The 15,314-nt window shown below is 42.8% G+C and overlaps 1 protein-coding gene across 37 annotated transcripts in view; it reads right to left on the reverse strand.

The window, feature by feature from the left end:
* The window catches only part of LOC113028029 (microtubule-associated protein tau-like), a 34,276-nt gene extending 19,330 nt beyond the window's left edge, over positions 1-14,946 (reverse strand). For 12 of the 37 annotated variants that reach the window (XM_080305314.1, XM_080305300.1, XM_080305333.1 and 9 more), the window contains exons 1-4: positions 14,810-14,946; positions 4,958-5,090; positions 2,193-2,348; positions 137-208 (exon numbers count right to left, since the gene is read on the reverse strand). In XM_080305314.1, the coding sequence (XP_080161440.1) occupies positions 137-208; positions 2,193-2,348; positions 4,958-5,072 (343 nt within the window). In that variant the 5' untranslated portion in view covers positions 5,073-5,090; positions 14,810-14,946. Of the gene's footprint in view, positions 1-136; positions 209-807; positions 901-2,192; positions 2,349-4,957; positions 5,091-5,204; positions 5,320-14,809 lie in introns of those variants that run through there. The other 25 variants (XM_080305331.1, XM_080305326.1, XM_080305316.1 and 22 more) reach the window with 9 other exon arrangements.
* Between the last annotated feature and the right edge of the window lie 368 nt (positions 14,947-15,314).

A 15,314-nucleotide genomic window follows, 5' to 3' on the forward strand; every position in this document is an offset into this window, starting at 1 on the left:
TAACAGCTGTAGCTGCACATCTCATCGAGTAAGTGTATTTCTCAAAATGTCCTGCTATTCTTTTAACGATGCTGGGGAAACAAAAGGAAGCACGAGCAGCAGAAAAGAGGCAGCAGCTCAGCGTCTGGAGGCGTACCGAGTTGCCCCTCGTCTTTGCTCACGGTGCTCTCTGTATCTTCAGCTCCTGCTTTCTCTGCAGGCGCCTCTGCTGTTGGATAAATGGATCTCAGTCAAACATCAACAGGAATTGTTAAAGTCTAATCTGACACTTCATCAGGTTCACACAGCTCAGGCTAATGTTGTGTTTACTACCACACGTCAGCAGCTTCAGAAGCTGTTAAAGAGATCAAGGAGGTTTTTCAGCCCGATGACTTCCCACCTCGCTTCGCTTTGAAAAAGCTGTCAGTCTCAGTATTTATGATCAAAGCCTGCTCGACCCGGGCTGGAGTGACGCTACTGTGGCCACATCGTACAGGCACAGAGGGGCATTGTTTTCCATGTTAGTCACTGATCTGTTCATGTTCGCTGGCTCTTATTGCACTCTGTGTGGTAACAACACAACTCGCTGTAGAATCAGGCAAATCAAAAGGTTTTAGCAAGAAAACTCAAACTTGAATCATAAAAGTTTAGAGTTAGGGAGCAAAAGAAAACCAGCAAACCAAGACGAGCGTTTCTCTCAATAGAGCTCTAAATGAAGAAGATAAATCAAGTGATGATTTGCACACAAACTGAACCATGCTAAATAAGAGCTAAAACACGGGTTAAGCTGCAGCTCAGGCTTCATGTCAGAAGTGCAGGCGGGCGTACCGGGCTGCGCCTCGTCATCACAGTGGCTGCTGTCTGGCTGAGAGAGCTCAGACACAGAATTCACCCCATTCTCACTGAGTGCTGCTTCATCCTCTGCAAATCAAAGGTAAACTGGAGGTCAAAGCCGAGGTAATCGTGACAGAAACTTGGAAAAAACCAACCACACACGCTGCTTAGAGGTCAACTGTGAAGCAGAATTCAAAATGGTTAAAAGGCATCAGTGGCAGTCTGACATTTAAACCCAGAACCATGAAAAGTCTTCAGTCGGCTCTGTTTAAGGAGGTAACACATTTATTCACAGTCTACTCACCTTAAAACAATAAATACTGAACTACAGCAGAGCTACTGCCTCGATTTTCCAAAAAGGAAGACTATTTCTGGAACGATGCATTCAGACAGCATCGCCAGCCTCAGCTTGACTGAGGGCTACATGGCAGATTTGGATTATGTTAAGGTCCGGTTTAGAAAACTAGACATATATTTCCTGGATTATACTGTTGTGTGTTCATCAGGTCATCCTCACATACAATCTGCTTCATGTAAAGACTTCAGCAAATCACCAAAAATCCAGACAGCCTAGACGTTTACCCCATTTTGTTAGTCACAAGTATCAGCAGTGTTGGGAGAGTAGATAAAAACAATAGCCTAAAATGTTTGTGTTTTATTAATGAATTATTTATAATAAATAAAAGTCTGGCAGTCAGTTTAGGTCGTATTTGGTGCCCTTGTTTTGCTGTACACCACTTACAGGATATCAGACTATCTTAAATTAATTAGATAATTTAATTAGATAATTATGTTTTTCAGATTTTGACACTAACAAATTTTAACGGGAAGGTTGTTTCATGTCTGCAGCATCCAGACACAGTGGGGATGTGTCACCAAGGCAACCAAAAAACGCCTGGAGGCGTACCACGTCTTTGATGACACCGCCAAAATGTTAAAATCTGTCCCGTTATGGACTCGGACGGTGTAATTCTGTAATTCTGTAATAAATCAACATTATGGGATTAATTATGAAACTCTGTTTATAATCTCTTAATTATCTAATTTTAGAATTGTTATTACAATAATATTTATGAGGCATTAGATCAGGAAAGTCTCTAACTCTCTTAATTATGACATTTTAAACCCATAACTATGAGATTACAGTTGAAAACAAAATTAAAACACTAAATTATCTCTTGTTTGTATCGCACTTCCTTGCAGATCAATAGATACAGTTTTGAAAGCTCCAATTTTGTATGCATCACTCCAAAGAACTAAGCAAAGCACCTCTAAAGCATCAGATGGCTAAAAGCTCTAAATATCCTAAACGAACTAATCTCACTTTACAAATACGTCACTTTCCACACACCACATCTGCTGCTTAAAGGGATACTCACTTTGTGTTTCACTGCTGATACATGTGTTGTTTACCCCTGCAGATGGACCTGACTCTGTGCGCTGCTTCCTGTTAGCACATAAGATGATGGGAAATGGAAACGGGGAGAACGAATGCACTAGTGAGGGCTGTAAACTGGGGAAAGCTAGGCTACGTACTAATTAGCCATGTGGTTGATTTGGGTAGATTAGAAAAAAAGGGGAGAACACATTGCTGAGAGGTCTGACACTGATTATTCGCTCTGTGACGAATAAATCTGTCCAAACACAGTGAAGCAAACACGATGCATCTTTAGCCATTTATCTGCTCTTCGTTTACGTTTCAGGCATCAAATGGAGCTTTCTGAAAATGCTTTCTGTGCTGCGTTAAAGGCCCGATTGTTTATGGACTGAATTGCGAGCGAACAGTGGAGCTGGATGGAGACGGGGCTCTTTCTCAGGGGTCTGACCCAGATGCCCGGATTACAGAGCACAGTGCAGCTGCAGTCGAGCATGTCTTCTATCCATTATGTAAGAGATTAAAACAAAGCTCTGTAGAAACTCAGGAGCTCGGCCTCCACCCAGACGACAGTGAAATTTGGTTTAACTCTACTTTTAAATTCTTCTCTTTGACATTCTTTGATGTCTATTCTAGGATTAAAGCTTTAATTAGAAACCCTTTACCTGTGAGCCCCACACACAGCTAATACATGCATTTCATACGTTGTTAAAACACATTAAATTGTAGTTTAATGTAATAATTAATATAAAGCATTTAAATCCTCTAATGAAGACAAACTGGATTTTACAATTTGGCAACTGTGTTTAATTAAGATGTCATAATCTGTTTACATAACAGCCTCTTTCCATCAGTGCTACAAAGGAAAACGACAAATCATTTACTCCAGGCTTTTATATGCTTATAAATGCTAAATAGGTAAGAAACTTAATAATAAAAGTGTTTATTGCACAAAAGAGCAAAGCTGTTTATTCTTTAGCACAAAGTTTCATTTATATTTAAATATTAAAACATTTTACACAACTTCCACTCAAACATGCTGTAATTTCAGAGACATTTTTACAGTTCGCTATAATTAGCAGCTAGCTCAGTCTATGTGATGTGATCATAGAGTTTGATTACAGCCTGCTAACGGCTCTCCTCCTATTTATCCACATGTAACATTTAGCCTCAGTGTTAGCAGTGACGCAGTGATCAATCAGTCAGTTTTATTACCGGGTGGGATCATGGTGGCTACGTCCATCGTTGATCCCTTTTCAGGAAGCTGTTATTAACACAAGGAAGATAATACCTCAGAGGTTTTATTGTTGTGGGCACCTCACAAACCTTTAGAGCTTAACTGCAGATGAAGAGCGGTTGACAACAAGTACGAATTTAGCATTTTTCACATTTCATAATCAGACGGATTTTTGTTGCTGGTGTACAAAATGAGTTTGTACTTCTGTAGGTCAGTTTTCATCAGACTAATAATATATAAGTCTTCGGGTATATTCAGAGACAACACGTTCTCACTCCAAAAGCGTAACATTTTACGCTAGGTGACAAATCGTCAACATATTACGTTTTCGGCTACCCACCACGTTCCTAAATATGAGAACCGTATGGACTCAATCTACACATGTTCGCTCTTTTTCTTCAAATCGCTTAGAAACACGCTATTTAACATCATTAAAGTTCTGGTTAAGGTCAGGAAAAAGGTTAGGTTTAGGGCTGGAATACAGGGCTGGAACGTCTATTACTGTGGGAGCGTCATTGCACTGGATTTCGGCCATAACCTGCCGCGTACCATAAGAACGCCGAAGGTCAAAACGTCGTGACAAAACGTCGGCATGTTACGCCTCGGGAGTGAGAACGGGCTGTCAGAGAACGTGTGGTACACACCAGCACTGGACACTCGACTGTGAGCCTCAGTGTAGGTGGACAACGGAGGGAAAATATGGAATGATATTAAAATGATTCATATTACACTGATTTTTACTTAAAGTTCAACTTAGCTAAGTTTTTACAGTTAATTATTTGTGGTAATAAAAGTAAGTGATAAAAAGGAGGTGATAGATCATCGATAGGCCTCTCCTGTTCCTACAGTCTGAGCTGAACATATAAAGCCCTCACACGAGCTGATCCCGGATATTAAACCAAAACCAACGCGATGGCTCACTTGCACAGTTTTTCCTCATACTACAAAAACCACATTTATACAAAAAAGTTGCCGTTGTCTCAATTTTTTCCTTAAAAATAATACTTTTCCAAGAGTTTCCAGAGGTGTTGTATCACGTTGGATCCCCCTGATTGCATAAACCCGCTCTATGCTTTTATACTGATGAAGAGTGGGGTCATGTAATTTCCTGTCTTCCCTCTACTAGAGGGGCGGCTAGCTACGATCAATGAGAAGCGTGGAATTGACAGATTCTTTGGACGTGCACCATCAGATAATCTTTTGTATCCTTGGAAACTGAACATGCGTAGGTCTAACAGCACAAAAATAGCATCATCTCTACTCGTGCTGTGAGAAATAATGGTTTGCAGACAGAAGAAAAGAAAGCTGCTCATTGTTTAATCCAAATCATCTGCCAACCAAAGTGCAGCAACATCTCACAGCTCTCTGTCATCAGACTGATTTCAGACCCACCAGTGGAGCTCAGAGGATTCACAAGTTGAGCTGAAGCTGGAAAAAGATCTCATTAAAGACACTTTCTTGTCATTTTTAGTGAGTTTGCATTTGTGTGTTGGGTCCTATTTTGCTTCCAGACTGTATTTCTAATGTCTGACCTTTCATTTTGACTCCGTTCTCCTGGTGGTGCTGATCCTTGATGGTCATGTTGGCTAAGGAGCTGCTCATGGTGTCTCCAGAACTGTAGCTGTTCGCGTTGTTCACGTACTCCATTGCCAGTCGCGGGTCGGGCTGCAGGAAGAAAAAAGCAAATTAATGAAGTACTGAAGGTCCAGGGTGTGTCACGTTACACATGTCAGCTGAAAGTAGCTGACAAGCAAGAAAATGGCTGTAATGATGGCGCACTTAACAGACACTTTGTCTTCCGGCCTGCAGAACAAGCCCGTCACCACAGAATGTAAACAGACACTGTGCCTGTGAAAACCTTGTTATTTATACATCCTGACGTGGGGTCAGCGCTTCAGGTTACAGCCTCACAGACAAAAATAGTGCCCTCTGCCCATGTGCACGCTGTCCTCGCTGTGACAGGGCTGCACTTCCTAAACACCCACTGACTAACTGCAACAACAAGTGCAGCCACGTCTCAGCCGTGGCAGGCAGGTCATCAGGATGCAAACGCTCCCCACTGTACAACACAACACTGACGCTCCTTCAACCGCCGAGATGTGAATTGCGTCCAATCTCATAAAAAGAGGATTACATGTCAGATTAAACCCGAGCCTCTGGTTACATCAGCGCTTTTCAGCTTGAATCATATTTTTTCCCTCTCCTCTGACACAAACACACACACGCGGACAGTGTGGACAGCTTATGCCGTAATCAGTCTGTGCATCCAAACTGCATGCCCCGAGTTTGTTTGGTGATGCAGATTTGGCAGCTTCTGGCCTTCGGTTTCGCCCTCATGTCTACTTTGGCACATAAACATGACACTTTAATCTCTGAGATGTACAATACAGCTTAAAGCGGCTATTATAGTAGCACATAAAATTGTCAAAGTAGTCACGGAAATAAAACAGCAAGTGCAAAAACTGCTGCTTCTAACTCAGCGAGGGAAAGTGGATTTCCTCAAGAATGAAAGTGAAAGTTTGGCCCATTTAATGCTTTATCCTTCTGGGCTTTTCTCTGTTACTGCATTTATTCAGCCGATACAGTTACTCGTTACTTTACAGATTAAGATTTATACATGAAAATACTATGAGCAGCTTATAAAATCGTAATAACCTCATGAACGCTTATTAAAAAAGAAAAACCTGCTCCATCTTCTGCTGCCCTTACTTTAGCTCGATGCTACCGAAATGTCCAGACCTCGCTCACACTAACCACCTCCCCCACTTCTTTCTGGGAGGTTCTGCCCACAGATGTAAGTTAGCTGAGAGACAGAGTGTCTCTATGTCCTGGATCTGCTGCTGGGCCTCCTCCTCATCTAAACACATCACCCAAGAGTTGTTCAGGAGCATGCCAGCCGCATACGGAAACACCTGAACTCTCTGCTTTTACTGAAAACAAATCTCACGAATTCCTGTGACGCCACCTGATGCAAACGTCGTCTTAAGAGCAGCAGCGCCTGAACTGTTGCTATAGTTACCCACCCTATAAAACCCACCCTAAAGGCACGCTCAGCCCAGCTATGCGACCTTCCCTCTGTGTACCTTCATGTCTCCTGACCTTGGGTGTTTAAACAGCGCTCCACATTCAGCACAGATGACAGAAAAGGGACAAGGTGGAAACAAGATCAGGCTTAAGCACCACAGAGAGCCTCGTTTTCACAAAGAAGCTCGATTCTCCTCATAGTTCAATTACACAGAGAATTCATCCAATCACCTGCTGTGAGTTCGTCAAAGCCTGATAGATATTGTCTGTAAAGGTTCTCAGTCATCCAGGTCATCGTAGTTACTTGTGAATAGTGAGTATTTCCAGCAGAAGAAGTGAGGCAAAATAAAGTGTGGCACTCACTTCTATAGAGGAATAAGATCTATCAGGTCTAAGGAGCTTGGAAAGAAAAGCATCTGAACTTCTTTAAGTTTCTTGTAGACGTTTCACCTCTCAACCGGGAAGCTTCTTCAATTCTAAGAGTCCCCAATTTTAAGCCCAAGGTGTAAAAACAGGCACGGGTCACAATTTACTGAGGTCAATCCTGGGCCATTTGACCTTAGTAAATCACATGATAGAGTGGGGCTAGGTTTCACACAGGTTCACCCACACCAGTTTTCACTCCTTGGCTCATGTGATTAGACAGAGGATCAATACGGGGTCCATGACCCTCTTGGGGACACTCCCATAGGGCTTAAAATCTGGGACTCTCCACATTTGCTCTTAGAACTGAAGAAGCTTGGGCTTTCTTTAAGTTATTAAAAACTCGGCCATGTGGAGCTGAGATACCCAGATAAGTCATTTATACACCCACGACGTAGCTGTTATGTTCATTACCGAATGACTAGGATAAACCTTGTTATAGGACAAAAACAGGAGAGATGGTTCAACAAAAAGAGTCACTAATGTGTGTGATGTACACACAGTATGCTTGGTGTTTACAGTTTAACAGTGAAGGGCTACTTAAACTGTTGTAGCTCACTGCCAGGAGCGAGAAAAGGTGGATGTCAGCTGGAGCCATCCAAAGGCCCAATCCAAAGAGGGCAAACTCTAATGGGCCAATCACAGGACTCCACCTGTCTCAGCATTAAACACAGACTCGCACACTGTCTGGAGAAGCACACCTTAATTTTTCATGTCAACATTAGCCAAGTTGTTGCCATTTCACTCAGCTGTACAGTGGATAAGCTGGTTTCTCAGCTACAGCTACTTTGAGTAGTCAAATTGAATAGAAAAGCGCCAGCCTGTTTATTTGTACTTTAATGATAACAACAACTACATGGATTAAACAACAACTACATGGATTAAAAGCAGTTTTATTCTGACAAAAAAACTCATTAACATAGGAGGAGGTCCTAATACATTATATAAGTGTGTATCCCATAGGAGCTCTAATGAATAGTGCACTCTCCCGGTCCTCACACACAGTTCCCCAACAAAACCCTTCATTGTAGCGTTACACATGACAGAATCCAAACAACAAGGAGAAGGCAGCACTCGTGCCAGCAAAGACAATCCCTCCGAGAGGTCGTTCACTCTGCATCCGGGAACTCAGACGGTTGGAGAGCAAACAAACTCGAGTCTGATAAGGAGCAGATCCTTCAGATAATCATGTGTACACGAGCACTGTACGTTAGTGTGAATCATATCCTCTGCCTGAGACAGTAAGGCCAAAATAAAGAATCTATAGCTCAAATACATAACAGATTCACCACATCTAATTTTAAAAATAGAGGCGATCTTAAACCCGTTATCAGAAATGCTCGGGCGGAAGCAGTCCTGTAAACTCTCCTTCCCAAGAGCATTTCACTAATTTCGGTCCTCTGCAAACTTTACAACAGAAACACTTTAGACGGGACCAGCACCTCCTTAATGATTTGAACTGGGACAAAAACACACACACACATTTCACCTGCTGCAGAAAGGGAACGTGACAGCAGTCTTTGTCGCAGCTTCATGAGGGGGAAAAGCCTCAGAGGGCTGCTGATGCAGCTTGTTCCTCTCAGGGGCGTGTGAAAATGTGATCTTGGCACAGACCGTGCCTCTGCAAGGAGCTCGGTCAACAGGGATGTTGACACAGCTCCAAGAGCTCTGAGCACTCAGTGAGACAAGCAGTCTGAAATTAGGTGTGTGTGTGTGTGTGTGTGTGTGTGTGTGTGTGTGTGTGTGTGTGTGTGTGTGTGTGTGTGTGTGTGCATTTAGCTCAAATTTAGAGCAAGATGCACTTTATTTCCTGTGTTTCTGCTGTTTCCCCTAGTGCGACAATTAAGATAAGTTTGAATCCCTGCAGAATTCCTGATATGTTGCTCATAAAGATTAACCATAAATTGTATATAAAGCTGCAGCCGCACTTTGGCCACTGTCATGTTGGCTTTTAGGGCCAAGAAGGGACCATATTTAAATGTTAATGGGTTGCTAAGTCAGCAGCTAGCAGTAGACACAGGTATCTGTTAAGTGCTTCCAACTAACCAAACAGTAAAACTGAAGAATTTCATTAATCAAAAGTGAAACACAAACTACTTAGATGTGCTGTGCCATGTATTATTTCCCATTAAACACTTTAGCAGCACCAACAGCTTAAACACAATCGAGTGGTGAGGACACCTGCCAATCAAAGAAACCACGCCCATAACTGCAGAATCCAGAGAGACGAGTTATAAAAAGGTTACCCTGTCAGCTGTTATATCTGTAACAGGCTGCAAATGTTTATTTCTGATATAAAGTTGGCTACTAGAAGAACTCCAAACCTGCAAGTCATAATGATCCAGAGTTAAGTGGACTCAGATTTGACTTTACAAACAGTTTGTGCAGCTTCCTTTATAATCTGAACATGTAGAATTACAAATATGCAGCAATCTGGGGACACTTGAATAATGAAAATTATGAAATTGCATTATTCTTAAAGCCGGCCCAAAAAACAAAAAAATATAAAAGGTTTTAGTTGCTAATTATCCTTTATTGACAAATAATAATGAGGGTTACTGTCTGTATAAGTGGATGAGTGCCAGCACGGGTCCTTAGCTGCCCGTTACGGATCATCTCTGCTAATTTGAGTAACTGAGCTGTGCCTCTTAACTGTGTTTGTGCTTTCTGGAGCATTTTAGTGCAGCGGTCTCCAACCTTTTTTGCGCCACGGACCGGTTTATGCCCGACAATATTTTCACAGACCGGCCTTTAAGGTGTCGCGGATAAATACAACAAAATAAAACTAGTACCGGTACCGAAAAAAAGAAGATTTATTCATAACACACGTGAAAAGACCCAGGAAAACCGAGTAAACGATAAAAACGATGACAAAATAACGCTGAAAACCGATAAAAACCCTGAAATCCATACATTTCACACCTGAGCCTCAACTCTCGCGGCCCGGTACCAAACGACTCACGGACCGGGACCGGTCCGAGGCCCGGGGGTTGGGGACCACTGTTTTAGTGGACTTATCAGAAGTCTTTGCTCCAGTTTTAATGACTTTCTTCTCTTTTTGTATGTTACTTTGCACTAATTAACACTATCTCTTTCAGTATGATGCACAGATACAGCTTTTGAGCAGCGTTTGCCAGCGTTAGCTTTTATATTAGCACTCCATCTTCTTGTCCAAATATGGTCTTCATAACAGAACTTCACAAACCAGGCTATGTCCATCTTTTATATACAGTCTAAGGCTTATTTTGAAACCATAATAAGACAAATCCAGTTCAGTCCTTAGCATTTTTACAGATTAATTAAGTTTTATCTACGGATTGATCGAGTCATGGTCTCAGCTGCTATGTATTACAGAAGAAACCTGGGCAGATTTTCTGTTTTTAGTGTGCAAAAACAAAGATATTTCATTTACACTGACATAAAAGTAAAAACAAGCAGCAACTTCACATCTGAGAAGCTGAAACCAGATTATATTTAGCATTTATACTCGACAAATCCCAACAACTCTCAACCAATCTAATGTTATTGACCAATTCATTGAGTGTGTGACAGTTTTAGAGGTAAAATGGCTCACACTGAGAAACAAAGGCATTCGTCTGATGCCGTGTACGGGCCTGCCGCCTCACCAGCCCTGCGTGTAGCTCAGCTGAGAGACGAGGATGCTGCTCTCATGCTTGATTGCCTCTGTATCTCTGACCTACTTTGCTCACCACTCGCTCTCTCCCTCTCTCTGTGCTCTGGCCCAGCCTCCGGCAGCCAGCACACTCTGACTCTACCTTCCTAATGTGGGCCCGGCCCTGCAGCGGAGAAGCTGAAGGTGGAGCCCGTTTCCATTTTCCCCTCCATCTAAGCGCTGGAGGGGAAACATCTTGCAGGGCCGGTCTGCACACGGCACCACCCCGACGTCCCGCATCTACAAGCAGCTAATGTTTGCAATATTTCACCTTCAGGATTTCAGCCACGCCCTGCTCTGCTATCTTCACACGCATCCTCCTTTCAGTTCACATTCAAATAACTGGCACATAATCAATGCCAGACTTGTACTTCTAGGTTCCAAAGAAGTAAAAGACAAACCGCGACATTTCTGAGGCCACAATGTTGCATTATGGAATTCAAGATATGAGGAATTCTTCTCATGTTTGCACGGCGCAGACTGTTAAATAATCAGGGACTCCAGCTGCTGCTGTATGTTCACAATGAACACACACACACAGGTTTCCCAATGCAATGAGCCAGTCCTCAGTCAGCATGGTGCCAATTAAGTGTGTACAAGAATGCAGCTGAAATCCCGCTGTGGCATTTCTTCTTCTATTTAATGAGGCAACGCATCCAGAAAAAGGATTGTTTTGTGAAACTGTGAGGTTTATCTTGTCCTTTATGTGTTCAGTAAACTAGAATCAATGCATAAAGTGATATCAAAAAGATATCTTTTAAATCAAGAGTGGTATATAAATGTGGGTTACAACTTTCAAACTCTCTTGATGACATGCTCAAACTTCTTGCAATGTTCAAATAATTTAAAACAGGGAAAGAGCAGCACACGGACATTTTTGAGGAGTTTGAGCCTTTTTAAAAATAATAAAGTAACTTAAAAGAATATTTCCTTAAATCAGTAGCTCAGCTGCCTGTTTGAGCTCTGAAGCCAAATAAATCTGAGTAACTTTTAGAAAAGCTCCACTCTGGAGACTTAATTGCTGTGGTGCTGTTTATTCTGCCAGCCTAAGCTCTGCAGGCGGGTCCGTCCAAACTGAAGCCGGCCGGCTGGATGCGGTCGCCTTTGGACTCGAGCCGACAGGGGCCAACAGGCTGTCAGTCTTTGCTAAATGGAGCACTTCAGTGCGGACTCATTTCATAATGCCCGACGCTTGAGGCCATGATGGAGTCAGCAGTCACATTAAGGAGAGTGATTGATTTATTTCAAAAGAGCTGCACTGCTCACATCAGCCTGCATCTTTAACTACATTACACACGTCTGCGTTTTCAGTTCTTTAGGTTTTCTTTCAGCTTCGTCGCCAGTTCTTTTGGATTTGCTCCGTTTGTACAGCATACACACCCGCATACCAGAACAAGTGTCGTGTGTAGAAGGAAAAGGCTTTAAAAGTAAAAGTGCCATCATAAAGTTCTGGACTCAAACCGCATTTAGCCAATCTCCCCTTCGGGATCTTCTCCTTATGCACTGCTGCTACTGTTTTAGGTGGACATCCAATTCTGACTTGACAGTTCAGGCTTGATGTTTTCTAGCCAAGTGATGACGTGTCTAATGCTTGGGACTGTAATAATCCTGTATGACCTCATTCTTTGTTAAATGATAGGACTGCTCCTAGCTACACTCCTGACCTGATGCATCGCTTTCAGGCTTAGACGCTGTTTGGTCTCATCGCCGCTGATGATTCCCAAAAAGGAGGTTGGGTCAGTTTGAGACCTTTGGCTTTTTAACCACACCTTTTTTCACTTATAAACTGCTAATAGAGCAATGTAAAAATACATCATAACAGGTAAAAATACAGTCAAAATCAGAATGTAAAGGATCACAGAATAAGTCTCAGGGGTGGTCGGATGATTGATGAGTGAGTGCTTCTGAACAAATCTGCATATAGTTCCCTGTCTTACGAAGCCTCGGATGATTTTACTTCTTTGTTCCTCAAACAGCTACTTAAATGAAAACATCTGAGTGGTCTGGAGCAGAAATGTCTCTTTGGTGAAAACAAGAAACCACAACTATGGTGAGACACAGGCTGGGCAAGCTGGTCTTTTTTGTGGAAAAATGTCAGAGTAATACATGTTCCAGAGTAAAAAGCTTGACATGTTAAGCGACTAAAAGTAGGGATGTCTCGACTTCTTCTATGTTGATTTTGATGCTCACAAACTTTGTGTGCTGTGCTCCAGAAACCCAAAATACAGCCAGTGTACATGCGTCAGTATGTAAAAATAACCTTCCCAAAAATATATCATGTAGAATTATCAAGCTTATAATCACATATCTCAAAGCTAAAATCTGGACCCAACATATTTCTGGTCCCTGACAAACCAGGTGGCAACTTAACTGATATCAAACATTATTTCATCTACATGCATAAAAGCAATCGTACCAAATATGCTGCACAGTGATTTTTCAAATATAACAACACACTGACAATGTCTTTTAAGTTCTGCTATAATGGAAATATGAAACTTTCCTATTTTTATTGACAGTTTTCAACAACTCTGCACCGTCGTCTGGCTTGTCTGCAGTTGAAATTGTGCTTCATATTGCCAGCATTCAATTAATTATGCATACAGTAAGAAGTGGACCTGGGACCCCTGGCTGGAGATGTGTGCACTCAGTTGCCAGCTTTGTTGTGCTGCTAATCCAACTAGACAGGTTTGGATGCCCAAATCGAAAGCAGAGAATCAGCTACAGTCTAAAGGTTTTAGAGGATAGATGCCTCAAGGCTGATCTGAACATGTCCAGCAGTGTTTTTTGGGGGGAGGAGCCCCTCTCAGACCTCCCTGTGCACATACCAGCGTGTCTCTCCAGTCGTGCCCAAGTGCTGCAGAAACTTGCAGAAGGATGTCTGAGTTTATCAAAAAAACAAAAAGATGGCACTGAGATGTGTTTCACTGCTTTCTGCGCATCAGTTGGAATGGCTCCCAGCTGCGGTTACTGACTACAACATGCCCGCTCCTCTTCACTGTAATTGTTACAGAAATCGATGCAATGAGTGAGAACCAGTGAGGGTGGGAGAGAGGTGTGTCCGTGGAATGAGACGAGAGATTCTCACTCCAACATCCCTCCACCAAACCAAAGAGGAAAAAATGACATATTGTTCATGTGGCGGGCATAAAGGGTTCGCGTTAAAAGGCTTTCATGCACCTACTGTGGGTCAGATCGCGTCCGCTGACCCTGGGAGGATTACCCAAGAGCCCATATGTGTCAGATAAGCAGCCTGGTTCACTGCACTGGCCGTGTGACAGCACACGGAGACATGGGCGCTCTCCTCTGTTTATAATATGAAAAAAAGGCGAAAAAAAATGGGCTTGGCATTTGCGCACAAGCACTGCTTCATCCCGATTTCCAACACTATCCGCTCTCGAAACAATACAGAGACGCAGGGAAATCAATTAAATACACCAGGGGCTTCTCGTTTTTGCGTCTATTTACATGTCAGAATCTCACATATTAAAATCAAAGGAGCTGGTTTGTGAGGCAGCTGGTCTGGAAAGCATTTAGGCCTCAGATGCAAGAAAGAAGCGAAAGATCCAGAATAACGGGAGGGGAGGGGGGTGCATACAGCCATAAATTCACACTCAAAGCCGACGACACAAAGAACACAAGTGTTATTAAATTACAGTAAATCTTAGAGAAATAACACCGCTTTGTTGCCCCCATGGGATTCTTTATTAATGAGATTATAAATACTCTGGAGGATTAGTCTCGTTACTGCGCGCCAGCAGCAGAGTGGCAGTAACGAAAACAGGACCTGCTCCGGAGGATGATGGAGACATTTTTTTTCCTCTTGAGGAGGAAGAAAAACGCTGAATGTATCGTGTTTGTAGGGAGGTGACTGCACCTCCAGGGCTGGTGCGATGATGGCTGCAACAAAAACACGTTTCTCTGTTTATTGTAGGTCGATGGAGGAGCAGATCGCGCACAATGAAAAGCGTGAGCCCCGAAAACACGCAAAATGAAGCTGCTGCAGGAGAATCTGTGCTGTCATGAGATATAAGAGAAAAAAATACGCCTCGTGTTCAAGTGCACGAAATTTCTATACGTAAAACGCGCACAGGCCCAACCTCTCCCACCTCATGCAAATAAAATATCAAGTGACAGGCCGAATGCCGACGCAGAATTACGACGCGGGGTTTGAGCCGCACGTCGCCCGCTCTCCTGATGTTTCGGTGTGATTGCAGCCACACCGGATCGGTTAAATAAAACAAATATGTCTGGGTTTTCTTACCTGAGTGCAGACAGCGGTCTCGTCTCTTCAGCGGCAGTCGCTCACCGGGCGCGCACGGCTTCTCGTCGCAGTGCAGGCGCAGGCCGGAGCGGGGCGCTGTGGAGCGGCGATGACTGCATGTCATGAAATGCAACCTGTCTGCGCGCAGCAGCCTCCAGCCCATTTGCGTTCATCTAGGGTGTAAACAAAGAGGTGCAAAGACGGATGTTTTGCTCTCAGTTCTTCTGTTTATGCAGAAACAGCCCTGCACAGTTATATAGACAGCTATCTACACACACAAATAAGGACATTTTAAAAGGAATTTGAAGGTTTTAAAATGTCTCAGTCAAACTAACTGACTGGTAAATAGTAACTGTAACTGCAAAAAAAATCATAGGATCCTTTTTTTTAATCTTTGGCAATTCAACTGTCAAACAGTTGCCTCAAGGTGCTTTATATTTTAACCTCCTAAGACCCGAACTCTTCCACGGCATGCATTTTTAATTCCTCTTTGATATTTGGACAT

The sequence above is a fragment of the Astatotilapia calliptera genome, chromosome 8 (assembly GCF_964374335.1).
Source record: "Astatotilapia calliptera chromosome 8, fAstCal68.1, whole genome shotgun sequence".
Classification (NCBI taxonomy): Eukaryota; Metazoa; Chordata; class Actinopteri; order Cichliformes; family Cichlidae; genus Astatotilapia; species Astatotilapia calliptera.